The sequence below is a fragment of the Serinus canaria genome, chromosome 2 (assembly GCF_022539315.1).
Source record: "Serinus canaria isolate serCan28SL12 chromosome 2, serCan2020, whole genome shotgun sequence".
Lineage (NCBI taxonomy): Eukaryota > Metazoa > Chordata > Aves > Passeriformes > Fringillidae > Serinus > Serinus canaria.
Window position 1 is genome coordinate 29544586 of NC_066315.1, and position 17462 is coordinate 29562047.

At 38.9% G+C, this 17462-nt stretch overlaps 1 protein-coding gene across 1 annotated transcript in view; it reads left to right on the forward strand.

Moving 5' to 3' along the window:
- BZW2 (basic leucine zipper and W2 domains 2) overlaps window positions 1-17462 on the forward strand; it is a 56409-nt gene that overhangs the window by 3263 nt on the left and 35684 nt on the right. The window contains exon 2 of the mRNA XM_009086021.4: window positions 16951-17015. Coding sequence (XP_009084269.1) covers window positions 16958-17015 — 58 coding nt within the window. The 5' untranslated portion in view covers window positions 16951-16957. The remainder of the gene's footprint in view (window positions 1-16950; window positions 17016-17462) is intronic.

The following is a 17462-nucleotide window of genomic DNA, read 5'->3' on the forward strand; positions in this document are numbered from 1 at the left end:
GCAATAGGAAATCTCCTTCAAGTGGAGTTGAGCCTTGCAGACAGACCCCCACTGGGTTTTGGTCTTGCTGTCTCCAATCCTTATAATTATATCCTGGCCAAAGTTAAGAGGATCTAATAGGATTATTCATTTAGATCAATTCAAGTTCATGCAAGTTCAAGGGGTTTTTATTGCTAGAAACATCCTCTGTTTTTTCCTCTCAGATCTCACAAATAGTAATCTCTGGTTAAGTTACTTCCGTGGCCCCTGCAGCCCAGTTGATTGGCATTGTGTAACTCTCAGATTTCTTTAAGGGCTTTTATTGTATTGTAAGGGATGCTTTTTCAACTTTCATGTGTTTCTGGAACTCAGGGCAGCCACTCATCTTTGTTATGATCTGTCAACATTTCTAAGACCTGTTTTATACCAGAGGGTAGATTATAAAACCACGGAAAAATAGCTGAAACTGGCGAGTGCTGATACATGTGTTTGAGCACAACTGGTGTATCCACAATAGCTACACACAAGGTATTCCTGTAGATAAAATGCTAATCTGAGACCTCAGTAGAGATCTTGGCTACTGAATCCTTGTGAGACCTTGCACAAAGTTAGGCTTTCTCTACACTTTGAACTTCAGAAGCAAATCTTAGGACTTGACTCTTGCTATAGCCAAAGTCTGGCAAGAAGGGGTTTGTGCTTCTTTCATCTTCTCTTGAATCCTGACTTGAAGGATTCAAGAGAAGATTACATATATGGGACAGAAGGACACCAAAGTATTTTCCAGAAGATTGTCTGATGCAGACTACAGAATGAGCGCAGTTGAGGTGAGCAGTGTTCTCCGGCAGGAAATACAGGTCAGAGCAGCGTGAAAATACCAGCTTGGGGCTTGAATGTCTGTATAATGGTAAGGCACTCCTGCCTGGGCTTAGAAGTCTGATTTAACTTACGTGTTGGTTTACTCCAAGACTTGACCTGATTGAGGAGAGCCAGCTTTGGTGGTTTTGCACCTAAAATATATCCAGAATTGCAGTCGCCCATAGAATTTTCTTATAAGAAAACTGTTTATTTGTTTATGTTGCAAAGTGCGTTTTTCAGCATATGCTTTTATTTTTGTGTGTCTTTAACTGCTAATCATGCCAGGGCAACCAGAATCTTCCCACAGGGTGTGAGGATTAACAGAGAAAAGAAGAAATTTTGAGGTTCTCAGGTATTGTGATGATGATCATGGGCAATGTAAGTGCCTTAGATGAATGTGCATTTGTACTACCTGGTTAAAAGCTTCCTTTGAAAAAGTCAGCATTGCTTTCACAACAAAATCAGATATGTGTACTTCTTTCTTCTTTTATATACCCAGGATAGGGAAAAAATAAATTGCTCTTTTGCAGATTGAGTTCACGTTCACTCATTTGTTTTTTCTAGGTGGTTCTAGTATGAGTGGCTTGCTCAGACAATACATGCTTTGTGCTTTTCACGTGTAGCTCTAAATCACTGTGGTTTTATTGAATTAAAAGAAATCTAAACTTTAAACAAATCATTTCGTGCCTATGAATTCCACATAGTTAGGTACTGGCATTTTTTGGAACAGATGGCATGCAAGCAGCTTTTTGCTGTAAAGACTGAGATGTGTTTAGTGACAGCAGAGCAGTATGTGTCAGAGTATGCCTGAGCACCTTTGCAAGAGTAAATTCTTTCCCTCTTAAGCTTTGCAGGTGGTAGCAATAACCCAGTAATGCATTAGCACAGCTTCTGTAAGAGTTGGTTTGCAATTGCTTTTCAGATGGATGTTCCTAAAATAAATTCAAAATTTCAGAGAGATAAAGCAAATAAAATTACATGAAGGTGCAAGGGAGATGTATCTGTGTGTAGGAGGAGATTGAAAAATTACAGCACATACAGAATTTTTACTGGTTTTAGGGATTCATGAGTGCAGTACTGGGAAAAACAGTGTTAGCAGCATTTAGTCAGTGACAATCAAACCTTTCTTTGGTGAGGAATGGTGGAGGCACTTGGGTTAAACATTTAATGAGATCTAATTAGTGAGTAATTTTTTAACCTCCAGACAGGATTATTTAAACTCTGCTTACAGTCATGTGCAGATATATGTACCTCTTTGTAGGCTTAAGGTTATTGTTTAGGACAGAGGAATTAGATCATGCATTGAATGGATGTGTGCTGTTAAATTCAGATTACTTTAAGAGGCATCATCTTTTATTCCTCGTTTTCTGTCCTCATTCCTCCTGTGCAAATTCAAGAATTCCTACATCTGTGTTGCTCATAAGGCAATAGACTGTCACCCACATCTGCCTCTCTGCTTGAGCTTACAGGTGGAGTAATTCAATTTTTATATTTTATGAGCAATAAATCACCTTTGAACTGCGATGGTTGCCCATCAAACTGTAGATTTGATTTTTGAAATGGTTTATTTTTCCATGTGATCCAGTGTTGATTAAAAATGACTCTTTTCCTCTTCTACTTTAATATGTAAGTACGCAACAGTACTTACATATTAAAGTAGCAACTGTCTGTTGAAAGATAAATAAAATACTCAAGGATCACTCAGAGGTAATGCTTGTGTGTGAGAAGAACATTGACAAATGGAAAAAATATTTTTTCTCCCTAGAGAAAAGTCTGTGGAGTGCAATAATCCTCTACCATGCCTGAAAGCCCCTTTGAACTTACTGGACCATAGTTCTTAAATGTAGCTGTAGATCTTGTAAGAGACTGCAAAAGTCAAAATAAAAAGCCAAGCAGAGTCCAGAACCTATGTGCAGTGATGTGGTGGCCATTTTACTGCACTGAAGTGCTCTTTACTGTTCTTGCATGCTGTACAGCTGAGAGCAGAATGAAGCACTTGAGTTTCAGGGTTTAACAGCTTTGGTCTTCTGTAAAGTGTGGTTGTATAGTGCAGGCACAATACAGGGAACTCAGATTTTTTAACAATTTGCTGGTAAAACTTCCAGCTTGGATCGCTGTTTGTGATAGGGATGGTTTAGTCCAAGTGTGGCAGCTTATGTAGATCAGATTGCAGGACTGTTCTCACTCCATCTCTAGATATATTTTTGTTGGCTAAGCTGATTTTAATAAAGAAAAACGTCTTCCTCACATGTGCCGTATAAGACATAATCACTGTTTTGGTTTTTAAATTACAGCAAGTCAGGAAAATACTTCCAGGAAGTAAATCAGTAATAATTCCTACTTTTTCTGTGAGAGCTTTTAGTTGCTATGTGTCTAGGAGTTTTTGAAATTCGAAATGAGGTTTTTTTCTACTACAGAAATTATAGAATGGGTTTTAAAATTCACCAAGATCTTCATACATATATATGTTTTTCATTCTGTATAAGGATTTGCTCTGCAAAATCTGAGCTATTCTTAGGTTGGATGAAGAAGTTGTATAGAGATCACTTACAGTTTTTGCAGGCTCATAGTGGCAGACAAAGATTACTGCTTTTGTTCAGCCTGTAAGACGATGGATTATCTCTAGTGAGAATTAGGACTGAGGACAGACAGATCAGGCAAAGGAAATGCTAGACACAGTCTGGGATAGAGGTTGGCCAGGGACATTTGAAAGGAAGCATCTTCTGTGATGTCTTGAATCTCAGTGAGTTACACCCTTCTACAATTCCTTCAGTTACTGCAGGCAGACCAATTAAATATGACTTTGGGGTTGTACTTGCTTGTAATAACTACTCTCTCATGTGTTTCCCTTAGATGTGTTTTCATGGAGAAAAGAAGTCTAAGCAGTTCAACGGTTTTTAATTTGCAAGCTAAAGTGATCCTTTCATTTTAGGTTTTGTTTCCATAAATAAAATCTCTAGTTCTCTAGAAATGTTTTTAAGAGGGAAGATATATTCAGTGCATTCAAGTTATACATTAGTCATTTTCTTCTGATAAGACATGGGTGAAATCTTGGGAAGATATTACTGAGCCTTAGATATATGGCTTGTAATTTATTTTCACTACCATTTCATGCCTTGAGCAACAGAAAATTAGAAAAACAAAGTATGCTACTTCTTTCAAGTGCTTAAAAGAAGTCAGCCCTTTAGAAGAGGGGTTAGTGAGTTTCTTTTCAATTTACAATCTTCTCTGAATGCACCAATATTGATGTGAGTTTGGTTTGAGTCTGGTTGCTGGTTTTTTCTATGTCTGTGCACCTTTCTGAAGCTTGTGTTAAGTCTTTTTTGTCTTAGGTCTGCTTTGGCTATTTTCTTAATGTGTGCTTTCATGTGACTGTGACCTGAGGATCCCAAAATCATCAGCCAGTGCAATGAAAACTCAGTGTTGTGCTCTTGAATACCATATTCTGCCAAGATGTTTGTGGGTTTCTTTCTCTACATTTTATACAAAAAGAGATCCCAGTCAGTGTGCCCCCTGGGCCACGTGGATCTTTGGCTCTGCCCTTCAAATTTATCATCCTGCCCATGGGTCTCAGCTGCCTTCCCAGCATGAGGAAACACCTACTTCTATGCTCAAACACATGCATGAGGTCGCTTTCCCGGTTTTGACTTGAGCTGTCTTGTTTTGTGGGGCCTTGTTAAAAGGCTTCTTGAATTAGAAGGAAAGGATGCACATAATTCTCTAGAAGAGCCAAGGGAAGGGATTTACTTTTTCAGTTTATTCCTGTTAAATTGTTTATTGGTGTATGCTGAACAATGTCTTTTTCCCAATGTACTCTGCCATCAGGTTGTCAATTTGCATTGCTGTTGGGCTTCTGAGATTCTTCATGATGACAGTGGACTGGTTTGCTGGTGATTCACACTGCTAAATTGTCAAGGCATCAGACTCTCAGGTCTCTCCTGTGAGGAAGTTGTGTGATTCTTGAACTTTTGTCTGTAAGCAGTGGTTCCCAGCTCACTGAAGCCAAATGTGACAAGCCAAAGCATTTCATGGGTAGCCTGTTGGATGCTAGAATTAGTTTAGTATCTTAGTGCCCTTCCTGATCTGTATTTTGTTGAGCTATAGGAAGGCCTCATTCTTTCCCCATTTTCCTTTGTCCTGTCAGTTTTAATAATTGTTGACCTTTTTAGTAGGTATTGGCACTGCAAAAGCAGCATTATGGTATGAGGAGGCAACGTAGTCTTTTGATGCTGAGGGAGAGCTAAATCTTGGTGATGGGAACAAGAACTGTAGGCCATGTTCCCCATTTATTATTTTCAAGTTGTTACGGGTTTTTTTTGTAATCCTAAGATAAATTACTTAATTTATGTTGAAAACTAGGTTACTAAATTACTAAAGTACCTTAATTCATGTTCCTGACACTTGGTTAGGAAAAGTTCATATCAACATATTTTTGTCTGAAATATCAACTTCATTTTTGAAGCGTTGTCAAGAATAGCAAAAAAAACCCCAAACAGTTATTGCAAAGCCTCCAATTGAGAGTCATGTTGAATATCTGCTCTCTTCTGTTTTAGAAATGAAAACAAATTAATTTATGTTGTCACTTCTACCTTTGCATTTTTATCCTCCCTTAGCAAAGAACATATGCTAGCTTTACTAGTTATTCAGCTCTACAGAGTGTATCAAACTATGCTGAGCAACTTTTGAGGTGGGATACAAATGTGTTGGTTTGCATGGCCTTCAGCAGTCAGTTCCCTGACGTGGAAAGTTTGACTGTATCCAGTGACTGAATGGCTCTACATTCTAGGATTTAGCTAGGTTAACTGCCGTGTCTTTCTGAAGCCTCAGAGGGATCAGCCAAGTCTTTCGCTGTGGTTTCTCAGTTCAGCAAAAAAAATCCTCTAGGTGTCTCATTAGTAAACCTTTTATATTATTCATAGTTTGCATCTTCATAGGAAGTGAGTTGTAGAACTCTAATGTAGCTTTTACTGGTGTTTTTGCTCTCTTGTACAAATGTATGTATGCAAACACCTACAGATGCACATTCCATGGAGCCCTTATTAGGTTATCTGCAGAAGTAGGTTGCTGATATTGGTCTTTCCAGTGCATGAACAGTGTTGTTGTAAACAAGAAAATGGATTTCCCTATTAATAGTGTCAAATATCATTGTGCCAAGCTGATGTTGACATAGGCCAAACAGCCACAGAGTGGATGCATGCTTTCTCTGAAGGAAGCGAGGCTGTCTGGCATAGTGATGCTTTATGCCCTTTAAAAAATACACTAAACATATTCTGGTTAGAAATCCTTAACTCCTGCAGCAAAGCTTGGCTTCAGAAACTGGGTTGGGAGTGGGTGGACGGCTGTGGTCTGATATTGAGGCTGTGCTCTCAACGTGTTTGTGGTATGCTGCATTTTGAAACTTCTCAGCCAACAATGAAAGTTCTATGAATTATTTCAGAAAGATGAACAAGCAAGTCTACTGAATTAACTACAGAACTGAATAGGAAACAAATGGTAATTGCCTTATTGTTAATTTTGGGCGGGTAACTAAATTTTTAACTCTGCCCGAGATGTTTGTAGGTAACAGTGAGCTGTAGACTTTCACACAGATGGCCAACCTGCAGGTGTGAAATTTGATCCGATTCAGATACCTAAAATGTGCCTTAAATCTGAAGCTGTGAAGCTGTTCACCCATCTCACTCTAAGATGGGCAAGCAGAGCATTTCAGATAAGCTTTTTTCTGGAAATGTTTGTGTTTCTCCTTATGGTGGAAATAGGCAAGAATTGCAGGGTCAGGCTAGGTGTCATAATTCATTTTTAGAGGCAAGTCAAATACACCCCATATTTGGGTTCTGACAGTTGGCTGTTTAGTCAGGAAAAGTCAATAGGGGTTTTGACTTATCTGATTGCCTTCTAGAATGATCAGCAGTGAAACATGGAGTGGTCCTCACCACCAGTAGTATCAATTAAATTGCTGGGTTTGGCATTGAACTAAACTGACTGACAGCTCTCTGTACTTCTGTTACCAGTGCGTGGGCACAAAGCACCGCAGTGTATTCAGCACTGCTTGCTGCCTCTGTGGTGGAGTGGGGCAAATTATTGTATACCTGCTCTGATCTACATCTGGGTGAAACAGATGTCTCAGTAACTTCTACTAGCTTCTTGTAATGCGATTAAGCTGTTGGGAGATGACGCTAATACTGGAAAACAGATACAAATTAGTGACACACCAGGCTAGTTGCTCTATTTTTTTTCCTTCTTCAAGTGATTTATATTGTTGCTTTATTTGACTTCCTTTTGTGGCAGTGTTTCTTAGTTCTGTGATTTTGGCCACCTGTATATATAAATGGCATTTTGAGAACTGAGTTTTCATCTGATTGCAGTTATGATCAAAATTGCATATAATTACCACTTTTTGAGAAGCAAAACTTTCATAGCATTCATAATAGCTATTGCTTGCAGTGCTGTGTTTATAAATAACTGTGAATTCTTTGGGTTCAGCTTGATGTATTCCAAAGTCTCCTGAATATAGATTACCATCAAAGACATATTCTTGGTTTTCTGCATTTATATTTCCAGACGAGTCTTGTGTTTAATGTCATTTATGTTTCAATACAGGATAGATGAAGATCAAGGAAAGCGAAGTTAAACTGTCAAAATTGAGAGAAGATGCAGTGCTTTGAGAATTTTCAGGACTGTGTCTGTGTATGATATTCCAAAATAAGGAAAACTTTGCCATACATGATTGCTTGATATTTGAGCTTTGGGTTAACAAACCAAAACTGATCTCCCATTTCTGATATGTAAATAGTGTCTGAGTGCAGTACTCTAGGATCAATATCTTTTAGATATTCCACATGAGGAGGGTATGATGTTTAATACCTAATTTCCTCACCTGAACGTAGTTAAGATTATGTGGGATTTCTGGTTTAGCAGAGTAACACAAATTGTACTGAAAATGTCTTACAAATGTAAATGACACGTAACAAAGTAAAACAGTTGCAATCACACAATTCAGTCACACTACTGATGTGATTCCCATTACCAGTCTTGACAGTATTCTCTCTGGGCACCCCAGTGTTTGGGAAGAAATACGTGGTTTGAATCACAATATGTCTCAAAGATTTTTGCTCTCTGAAGAAAACTGGTTTGAATGTTTTCCCTCATCTTATAAAAAGCAACTAAAGTCCTCCTGCAATATTAGTAATACAACAAGCTGACCCAGGATAGTCCTCTTAGGATTTTTGTTTACTTCTTCTCCTAATCTAACCTTACTCAGGTGCCACCCAACTCTTAGTGCTATGTTCCTAATACTCCTGGGTGGAATATGGTGTCATGGGTGAGTAATGTGAGTAATGCCTTGTGTGTTTGTGGATATAAGAGACAGCCTTCTCATACCACAGCTTGGCTTCTGGGAGAAATTTGCCTTGGGTCTATAGTCTCATCTCTGGAAGTGGCCTGTAGTGTTGGTAGGTGAGAAAAGAAAAACAAAGAGAGAAAAAAACAAAACAAAACAAAAAAAAAAAAAAAAAAAAAAAAAAAAAAAAAAACAAACAAAAAAAAGGGAAAAGAAAGAAAACCCAACACACAAACCTCAAAACCAGTATAGATTGAAGGGACTGCTACATTTCTCTTTCATGTCCTGTGAAACTCAGCGATTTTCAAGCTTAGAAGGTTGTATCATTCATGTTTTTAATAGCCCTTGACAGACTCTTGCTCTAATCTAGGTGCTTTCAGGTTTCCACATAGAGGTGAAGAAATGCTGCTCTGAAGTGAGGCTGAGTGCTGGTGTGGGAGCTGCCAAGTAGTGGGTAGCATAGCAAGTGTCTGCTTAGTCTTTAATAGCTGTTTTTCTGACTCACCTAGCATAACAGTTGATTGTGTAAGCACCCCATGGGTGGCCTTTATTTCTTTTTTCCCCCCAACATGGAACTTGGATGTGAATTGGTATCTATTGCCATGGAATTATCTTAGCTTGATCTGAGAGGGGTTGTACTCACCATTGCCTAAAAAGTAACTGTTCACAGGTTGAAGCAGTCCAAGCATTGATTGCTTCTATTCCCCACTCCAGGAATTTATTTAGCAAAACTAGTGTGTTCTGTCAAAATGTTCGCCTGCTCTGAGGAGGAAGAAGCAGCCTCAGGGAATATGGGACTGCTTTTGGGATGCAGTGTGACAGAAGTCAGTTAGAGATTCCTTTTTTTTGTCCAAGTGAATACTGCTAACAGCATAACCAGTGTTAGCTGGTATGTTTGGAATACTAGATATGGTGAAAAGTGTTGTATGTTTTCACTGCTGGCCCTTTGTGCCAGAAAGATCAGAATTCAGATACCTGGCAGCTGGTAGATCAGAATTCAGATACCTGGCATTTACCTCAGGTAAAAAAAAAACCATGCATTATCTTGGTGAACTCTTTGCACATGCTTTGAAGAAATAATTAGGGAGTTCTGAATTGAAACTTGCTTTATTGCTTAACGCAGTTGTTCTGTTAAAATCAAGGCCTTCACCAATTGCAGGTGTGTAGGAGGTGCTGGCTATTAATACATCCCTCCTCCCATTACTGTATTTAGTTCATGAAATAATGAGCTGCTAGCATCTGGGGAGCATTGCTTTCTGGAGAATGCACAGATTGTATTTATTTTTATTTTTAACCTTAGCCTTTAGTTTATCAGTTTTCAAGTGTTGCAGTGCTGTGTCCTGGAGGCAGTAGTGATGTCCAGTGCTTTTGCTGCTTCTCAGAGCTTTGAGGTAGCAGGAAGAATGGAAGAGGCACATCTTCTGATTTTATTGTTGATACTAAAATTGTATGAGTAGGGTCAATATTATAAAAACTTCCAGTGGGCTGATACATTAAAAAATGCATCAGCACACTGGAAGTTTTTATAACATTGACCCTACTCATACAATTTTTTACATTAAAAAAAACCAGAAGCAGACTTAAACAGAGGAGTGGTACTCTACATGAGAAAGCTGATCTTCCTGCCTTCATTACAGAACTGTTATTGTGTTTTCTTGTGTCTTAACAAGCTTTATTTTTGGGAATGAAGCCTCTCTGGTCCTTTTTTTACCACGTTTTCTTCCAATTCCCTGTATTTATTGGTTTATTAGAGAACTGGTTCAAGGGAACCCTATAAAATAACTCCATTATGATTTCTTGCAAATGTACTATGAACAGTGGCTACTGTAGTTCTTCCCCAAACATTAATGAAGGATTGAACTAAATTGCTGCAGTACCCTTACAGTCATGCTTTTGCAGAATTTCAGCTGCACCATTTTCCTATAACAAAATCATCTCTGTGGCAGTTGCTAAGACATTTATATTTTTCAGAATGATCAGGACATGTAATGTCTCCAAATTTGAGAGCCCTGTTTTAGCATTTACACAATACATTGAAAATGGTGTTTTGTGTGAGGAAAAAGCTTTGTTATGCTAGCTTTGGAAGAGTTCTGTCTTTCTTCCACTTGTTTTCACAGTTCACCTGACCCTGATCTCTGCCTGATGCTGTTTATCCCCTTCTTTTTCTAAGAGGTTTTCCTCTTGGCAAAGTATGCAAGCTTGGAGTTGGCATTTTACCTTCAAATGAATGTTAATTGGATATGAATTGATTTGTAGCTATGCACCATCTCCATTATCACAGCCTATTCCATTTAAGAGTATAGCACCTAAGAGAGCTCTCAACAGTGAGAAAAGCTCCTGCTAATACCTTGTTCTTAAAGAATTACATCTAATTCCTCCTCTTTAGTTGCTGGACGAAATCTTGTTGCTGAACAACAACATTTTTTGTGTGTCAACCTGAGTGTGTGATTTAATTTTCTTAACTTATATTTCTACCTGCCAATTATTAGGAATTTTCTACTTTTTTTTTTTGTTTCTTTTCTTTCACTGACTGTGCCATGACTCATGCACTTTTTGTGATTCCTGATGAAATGACACAGAAGTCCATTGTCTCAGTGCTCAGTTTACAGTTCTCTTGACACCACAAACTGCATTTGAAAGTGCTTCGGTAGTGTTACTCATCTGAGCCACTTCTGTAGAAATTCCTGGTTAGTGACCCAAGAGATACCTGCTGTCCTGAAATAAGTGCAGTGAGGTGGCTCTCTAATGCAGTGTGTGGTTGTACATTTATTGGTGGCAGTGGGAACTGGGGTTTTTCTGACTGTTTTTCAAGAAACATCTTCCTGTGCATCCCAGTTTAGCTGTTAGGTGATGTGGTTTATGGTGCAGACTTCAGTGAGTCTGTCTTCTCATTTTTCTGGGTTTATCATGTTCTTAAATGCTATCTGCATGTCCACCAAGTCTATCTACATGTGTTTTAAATAATTCCAGTGGCAGTGACTCTATCACTTCCCTGGGCAGCCTATTCCAGTGCTTCACAATGCTGTCAGTGAAGAAAGTGTTCCTACTACCCAATTTAAACCTCTCCTGATGTAATGTGAGGCCATTTCCTCTTGTCTTGCTGCTCCTTACTTGGAAGGGACCAGCTCCATCTGCCTCTGGCCTCCTTTCAGGTGGCTACAAAGAGCAGTATGGTCTTCCCTTCCCCCTCCTTCTCCAGGATAACTCTTCACAAGCTGCATGCCCAGTTCGTTCCTGGAAAACCTTGCATGAGCACAGGTTTGTATTTATTATTTAATGTGTGGTAAGTTTCATTCTCTTCAGGTATTCATTTTGCTGCAGAATTAAATCAATTCCTTCTGTTTCATGTCCTTGTTTTCTCTCTCCTGCTAAGCATGCTAATAAGGGACAAATATTTTTATTGAAGTAGATTCACTTTTTACTGTGGACCAATACTGTTCTTTGATTAAAAAATAAACATTTTTAAAATATTTAAGTGCCTTGAGAGTTTCTGGAAGGCTCTTTAGGGAAAGACAGGGCATGTGGTTCAGCAATATTCGTATTTCATGTAAACATTAAAACCCCATGTTGATTGTATTTACACTGCAGATTCTTATGTTACTGTTTTGTCCCTGCATGTTGCTGCTGAGGCTGTAAAATCAGGGAAGGGATTTTATTTTAACGTGGCAAGAGCCTGACTCTGGCTTTATTGTTCCTAATGAACAGCACCTTTGGGGTAAAGTTTTCATAAACATGGCAGCTGTGCTGGTGCCTCTGTTGCAAGTCTGCAAGATAATCCTGGCTGCTGGTGCTGCATTTCCTAGTGATTTGTGCCATGGTTGAATTTATGGACCTCCAGCTTATTAGTGACTTCTAAAAAAAATCCCAGTGTTTTAGGAACAAAAGGCACAGTGTCCTGGTGGAAAGCAGGAAGCCTGATGAGGATTTGTTGAGAGCCTGTGTCTGGATTGCATCTGCTCTGTCTTCTTGTCCCCTTACATTGCTCTGTTGCTCTCTACTGGTAATGATTTATAAGTTTTCCACCTACAGATTTTGTTAGCTTATGATCTAGCTGTCTGCTGCTTTTCAGAGAGCAGAGACAGCTGCTGGCTGCGTGCTGACATGTTTCCTCTCTGGAAAAAGTGCAAGGGCAGCTTTTCCTCTATGCTGCTCAAGTTCAGTAATTTGCATTTAATGTAACTTCTTGTCTTGCTGCTGAAAGGGGTGGAAAACTCTCTTTTACCCCAAGCCTGGAACTGTAACTGTGAGAGAATGAAAACACCCAATAACATTGCTGGATAAATAAGACCCAGTAAAGCTTTTTAATGTCCTGGATATTCTTTGGTGGGAAAGAAAGATTGCCTTTGATATGTGGGTTGGGATGTTTCCTTCATAGCAACTCTACCCATCTATGCTTCTATTTTATTTGCCTTTGTGATGAGTGCCCCTGTCTTACATGATATCTGAGCAAGGGAAGGAGATGGAACTAACTCCTGCCAAGCATCTGTTCCTGTGCAAGCTGGTGGTGCTGTGTTGGTGGTGATCTGGCAGCTCTCTCCATCGCCCTGTCACTCAAACGCCATCGGCGCCAGTCCCCACAGCAGCAGTATCCTGTGGAGCTGTGCTGCTTGCCCCCCTTGCCTCCCCAATCCAGTGGGCTGCCCAGAGGGTCACTGCCTGCCCTGGGGGCTGTATTTTGTGCCCTGCACACAAAGAGCTATAAAATCCTGGTAGTTTTTATTAAACTGTTGTTCTTTTTCTTATGCTGTCTGGCATTGATTCCCTTCTCTCTGTAACTAGGGCAGTGAAGTTTCGCTGCTGTGAAGTAACTGTTCCCAGATTCATCTGAGCATGTTAATGTTTGAAGAATCTCAGATGATTCTGATATTTTGGTCAAAGGAAGTCCAAAATTATGCTTAAAAAATAGTGTTGCTTTGAATAAAGGTTTTCAGTATTTTTTTTTTTCACTTTGAGCAAAATGTTTCCAAGAACAAATGGTAGAAACTTCAGCCTTACCAAGGCTTTAAATAATTCAGGAGTTAATCATCATAAGAATTTCCCTGTGGTGTGGATAAAAGACTACATTTTTCTAACTTATTGAGTTCATACTTGCTGAAGTGGTGAAAAAACTTTTACTTCCTCTGCAGGTTTTATAAATTAATTTTATTAATTAATGCTGGATTTATTAATTAAAACTGTTAGAATTTTTATTAATTGTGTGAGAAGGATTGCTTGATTAGAGTAACTGCTATATAATATGTATCTGCATATCTACAGTTGTATATGTATCTTAGTTTTATTTTAACTGTTTAGGGTCTTTAGCATGAAAATGAGGAGCAGCTGTAGAGAAAGCTTAGCTCCTAGACTTCAAGCAGTCTCAGGAGAATGTGACAACTCACCAATTTATGAATTTTTAAAGTATAAATCTGTCTTACACAATTCTGTTAACAAGAGTTGGAGTGAAATTTGGTAAACTTTAAAGTCACACATTTTTTTAATTTTTCTGATGAATTTTGTAGCTGCAAGTTAGTAATTAGCAGGCTTAGACATTTTTTTGTTTGGAAAATGAACCCATTGTGGAGGCAGTCCCAGGTTCTGTACTGCTCTGACATCTGCTTGAGTACTGAGCAGTAAATTGAGAGTAAAGCTTCTATTGCTGAGCCTCTCCCATCTTCTGCAGAAGAGTGGAGTCTGTGAAAGGAGTGAGCTTTCATTTCCATATCTCTTGCTTGTCTTCCTGCTGACAATTCATGTAAATCCTGGAGGATGTTGGGCTGCAAGATTAAAGCTTGGCTGGTGGTTTGGGTTTTCTTTTGGAGGCTATTCCATTCCTACCCACATCTATCCTTAAGATCCTTGCTCCACTGAAACCACCATGACTGCTTTAGCTGCCATTTCAAAATTGGCATTGAGCCCAGGTGCTGTACCTTTCAAAATGGAGACTATATGTAATAGTTCAAGGTCTTAAGTGATTTCAAGGCTGTATTCTGATGCAATCAAATGTGCTGTGCAAGTTTATATGCTTTCACCCTGAATTTACAACCTTCAGCCACTACTTTTGTACTGTTGTTGGTTTCTTATTGATTAAAAAAAAGGTTTTGCATTGCATTCACTTTTGTGAATTTTAAACTATTATTCAGGCATCTATTGTGGTAGCAACAGCACTTTAAAGTCTCATTTTCAGGAGCTGATGCCCTTCTTGATTGTTGTATAGATGACTGGGTTAGTTTTGCTCAGTCTCAAGATGCTATTTCTTAATGAAGGATCCTGGGATATTGCTTGAGGCAGTGCCTTATAAAGCCAGACCCTCACTCGAGCAGATTAAAGCACAGTACATTTAGAGCTAAATATAGAAGAAGGCATATCCTGTGTTCCTAGTAATTAACTATTCAAGAGTCTCTTCTGTTGCACTGAACCTCTAGTCATTAAATCTGCCACAAGTTGGGAGTCCTCCTTAAACTGCTTTTTAAAAAAATCTTTGCCCAGCTGTCTTAAAAGATATATTTTATGTTCACAGGCAATAGTTAAAATCTGTGATCAAGCTTCAGGTGCGTGCAAGTGTTTTTGCAGCTTAAAAATACACTGCATCCAAGGAAAGAAGTCTGGTGTTAGAAATTTATTTATGCATTTCTGTCTTTTATAGAAACTGGGAAACTGTAGCACTATGCTGGGTTGAAGGCTTTTGTGTGTTCCTTAAGGAAGTGGGCACTGTGACCTCAGCATGACAGCATGCTTGTGCTCTGGAAGAGCTGAGAAAAGTGGATTCTTACCGGCTGTGTGGCTCGCTTGACAGTTTCTTTGCAAATTTCTTAGGCTCCTCTTGCCATCCCGTGAAATGAATGTTTTAAGAATAAGGTGTAAGGTGTCCAGGCAAAACATGAAAATACCTAGGTGAATGTTATAGATCATTCTCTTTACAAATAACTGAAGGTCAGAAAGACAAAGCAGATAAGTATGTCAAATCTAGCCAGTCACTGGCTAGAGGCTGGGCTGTTGCTTATCCCTGTAGATTGCTAGATTATCTGCCTAATTAACTTATAAAGCACCTCCTGTTCCTCTAACACCGAGCTGTCTCTTCAGGGGAAAGAGCCTTTTGAGCTCTGCTGTGAAGGCACTCCTGGATCCTACAGCACTTTGAAAGATCCCATAATATCCTGATTTGCCGTGTTTAACTCAGCAGATGAGCAGAACGTTTTTCCAGAAGGCTGTTAAGTGTTGCAGTTGTTTTGAAATGTTCCTTGGTCTCTTACAACTGCAGCTTTAAATCTCAGTGATGAGAGTGAATCTCATTTGAACTACTTGTTGTGTATTTGTGGTTTTGTGACTTACAGTTAGCAAACCTTGACTCTGACCTGTACTGGCTATTTCCAGTTCATGTGCCCACATGCAGAGTTTTTGACTGTGGATAAGTGGTAAAGCTAGACTAGAAGGAAGTGATTTGCCAAGCAAAACATTTGAAATGCTGCAGAAGTGGCCAGCTAGGGGTGCTGCCACTAGAAGTCTGGTGAACAGGAGTACATTGTCTAGCTGGAGCATTGTTAAGAGAGGTAAATGAACTTTCAGGGGTAGAGAAAACAGTACTTGGATAGTAACATGTGATTGATGGCTTCTTTCTCAGCCATGGAGCTTGAGTTTCTTTTCATTTGTGGTAGGAAGCATCTTGGCAAATCTGTGTACTTCTAAACTAGACCTGCAGAGTCCACAATAAAGAAATGCAAATAATACATATTTCTGTAAAGCTTAAGTTATTAGAAGAACATGCTCAAAGGATTAATTTTGGACAAGCAACTCGTGACACAGTGACCTAATGGCCTGCAGGGTGTGAAGAAGGTGGCCTCTAAGTCTCAGGGCTGGCAGGTGCTGTGGGCAGGACACGGTGATGACCTGTGGTGATTCCTAGTTCTGCAAAGCTTCCTTTTAATTGCTGCTGTTTGCATCCAGCTCTTGGTTTAGCTGCTCTTTGCATAAGCTGAATTTTGTGCAATGAAACTGATTGTATCCAAAGCTTAAAAATAGTTTTGTTTTCTTTAGATAAAATGACATTAATATATTATCACTTCCCAAATTTTTGATATTGTGTGTTGATATTTGCTGTAAAGATCTGAAGTAATACAAGCCCAGTATTTTTTACTGTGGTATGATGTGCCATATAGGTCCTTAACTCTGTATTTATGCTCAAAGTTGATGGGGCAAGGGATTTGTTTATCTTCTATTATTTTTACAACACCCACATGCTTTTCAGAACTGAAAGTTGCTAAGATACTGTGATGCTTGTAAGAAATGTTTGATTAGAATTTGATGGTTAAAGCACTCTCCTTATGGTTAGACCACAAATTCTTGTCTTTAGCTGGACAGTGCACAACCCTGGGCATGCATCTGCCTTGTGACCAGAGACACCATGTGCCATGCTGAGCCTCACCAGGATGGTTCCCAGTCCTCTGCCTTAGTGGCTTCTGTGCCCCCAGCATCCCCATGAGCTGCATGGGCAGTGGTTGTGTACCCCTGCTCCAGGAGTAAGGGCGGTGACTCCATCATCTTCCCAGTCAGTTTTGCATCTTGATGTTTTTTTACAGAGATGCCAACAGCCAGGTTTTAAGAGAAACAAATCTCATTAAAGTTATCCTTGGATTGTAGTGCTCTTCATCTTAAATATAATGTGAATTACTATTGGAAAATGTGTGAAGAACTTTACCTGTCATATGTTGGGATTTTGCTACACTGAATCTTTATTTTGCCTTTAGATTGAACTGTTGCTGTAAATGGTAGAGTATAAATATTTTTCCCTTTTTTTCTCTCTCCAGAAATTTTATGAATAAGAATCAGAAGCCGGTGCTAACAGGCCAGCGGTTCAAAACTAGGAAGAGGGGTAGGTTGCATTACATTTTTTGCTTTATTTTCTTCTTTGTTAAAATAACTAGAAAAAGAGCAGGTGGAATGGTTGAAAGTTCAGCTAAAGGATTTTTCTCCACTTCTTTTCAGCCGAGTTAAGATTGAAGATGTTACTTTTAACTAAGCTCTATGAATTCTATTATTTTCACTATATATCTTAGGACTTTATATAAAATTTGAGTTTTAGCCATGATGTCCTGTGGAGGCTTCAGTTAAAGATTAGATGCTAAATGAATTTATAATATATTTGCATATGATAAGGAAAACTTGTTACATGTTTGGTTTGGGTGTTTCTTAAAATGTCCTTTTCAACTAAGAAAGCAAAATATGAGCTTTTATTTAAAGGTAATATAGAGAAAATCCTGGGGGTTTTTTTATTTGATTTTTATTTTTACTTCTTTGACTCAAATCAATACCATGTCTG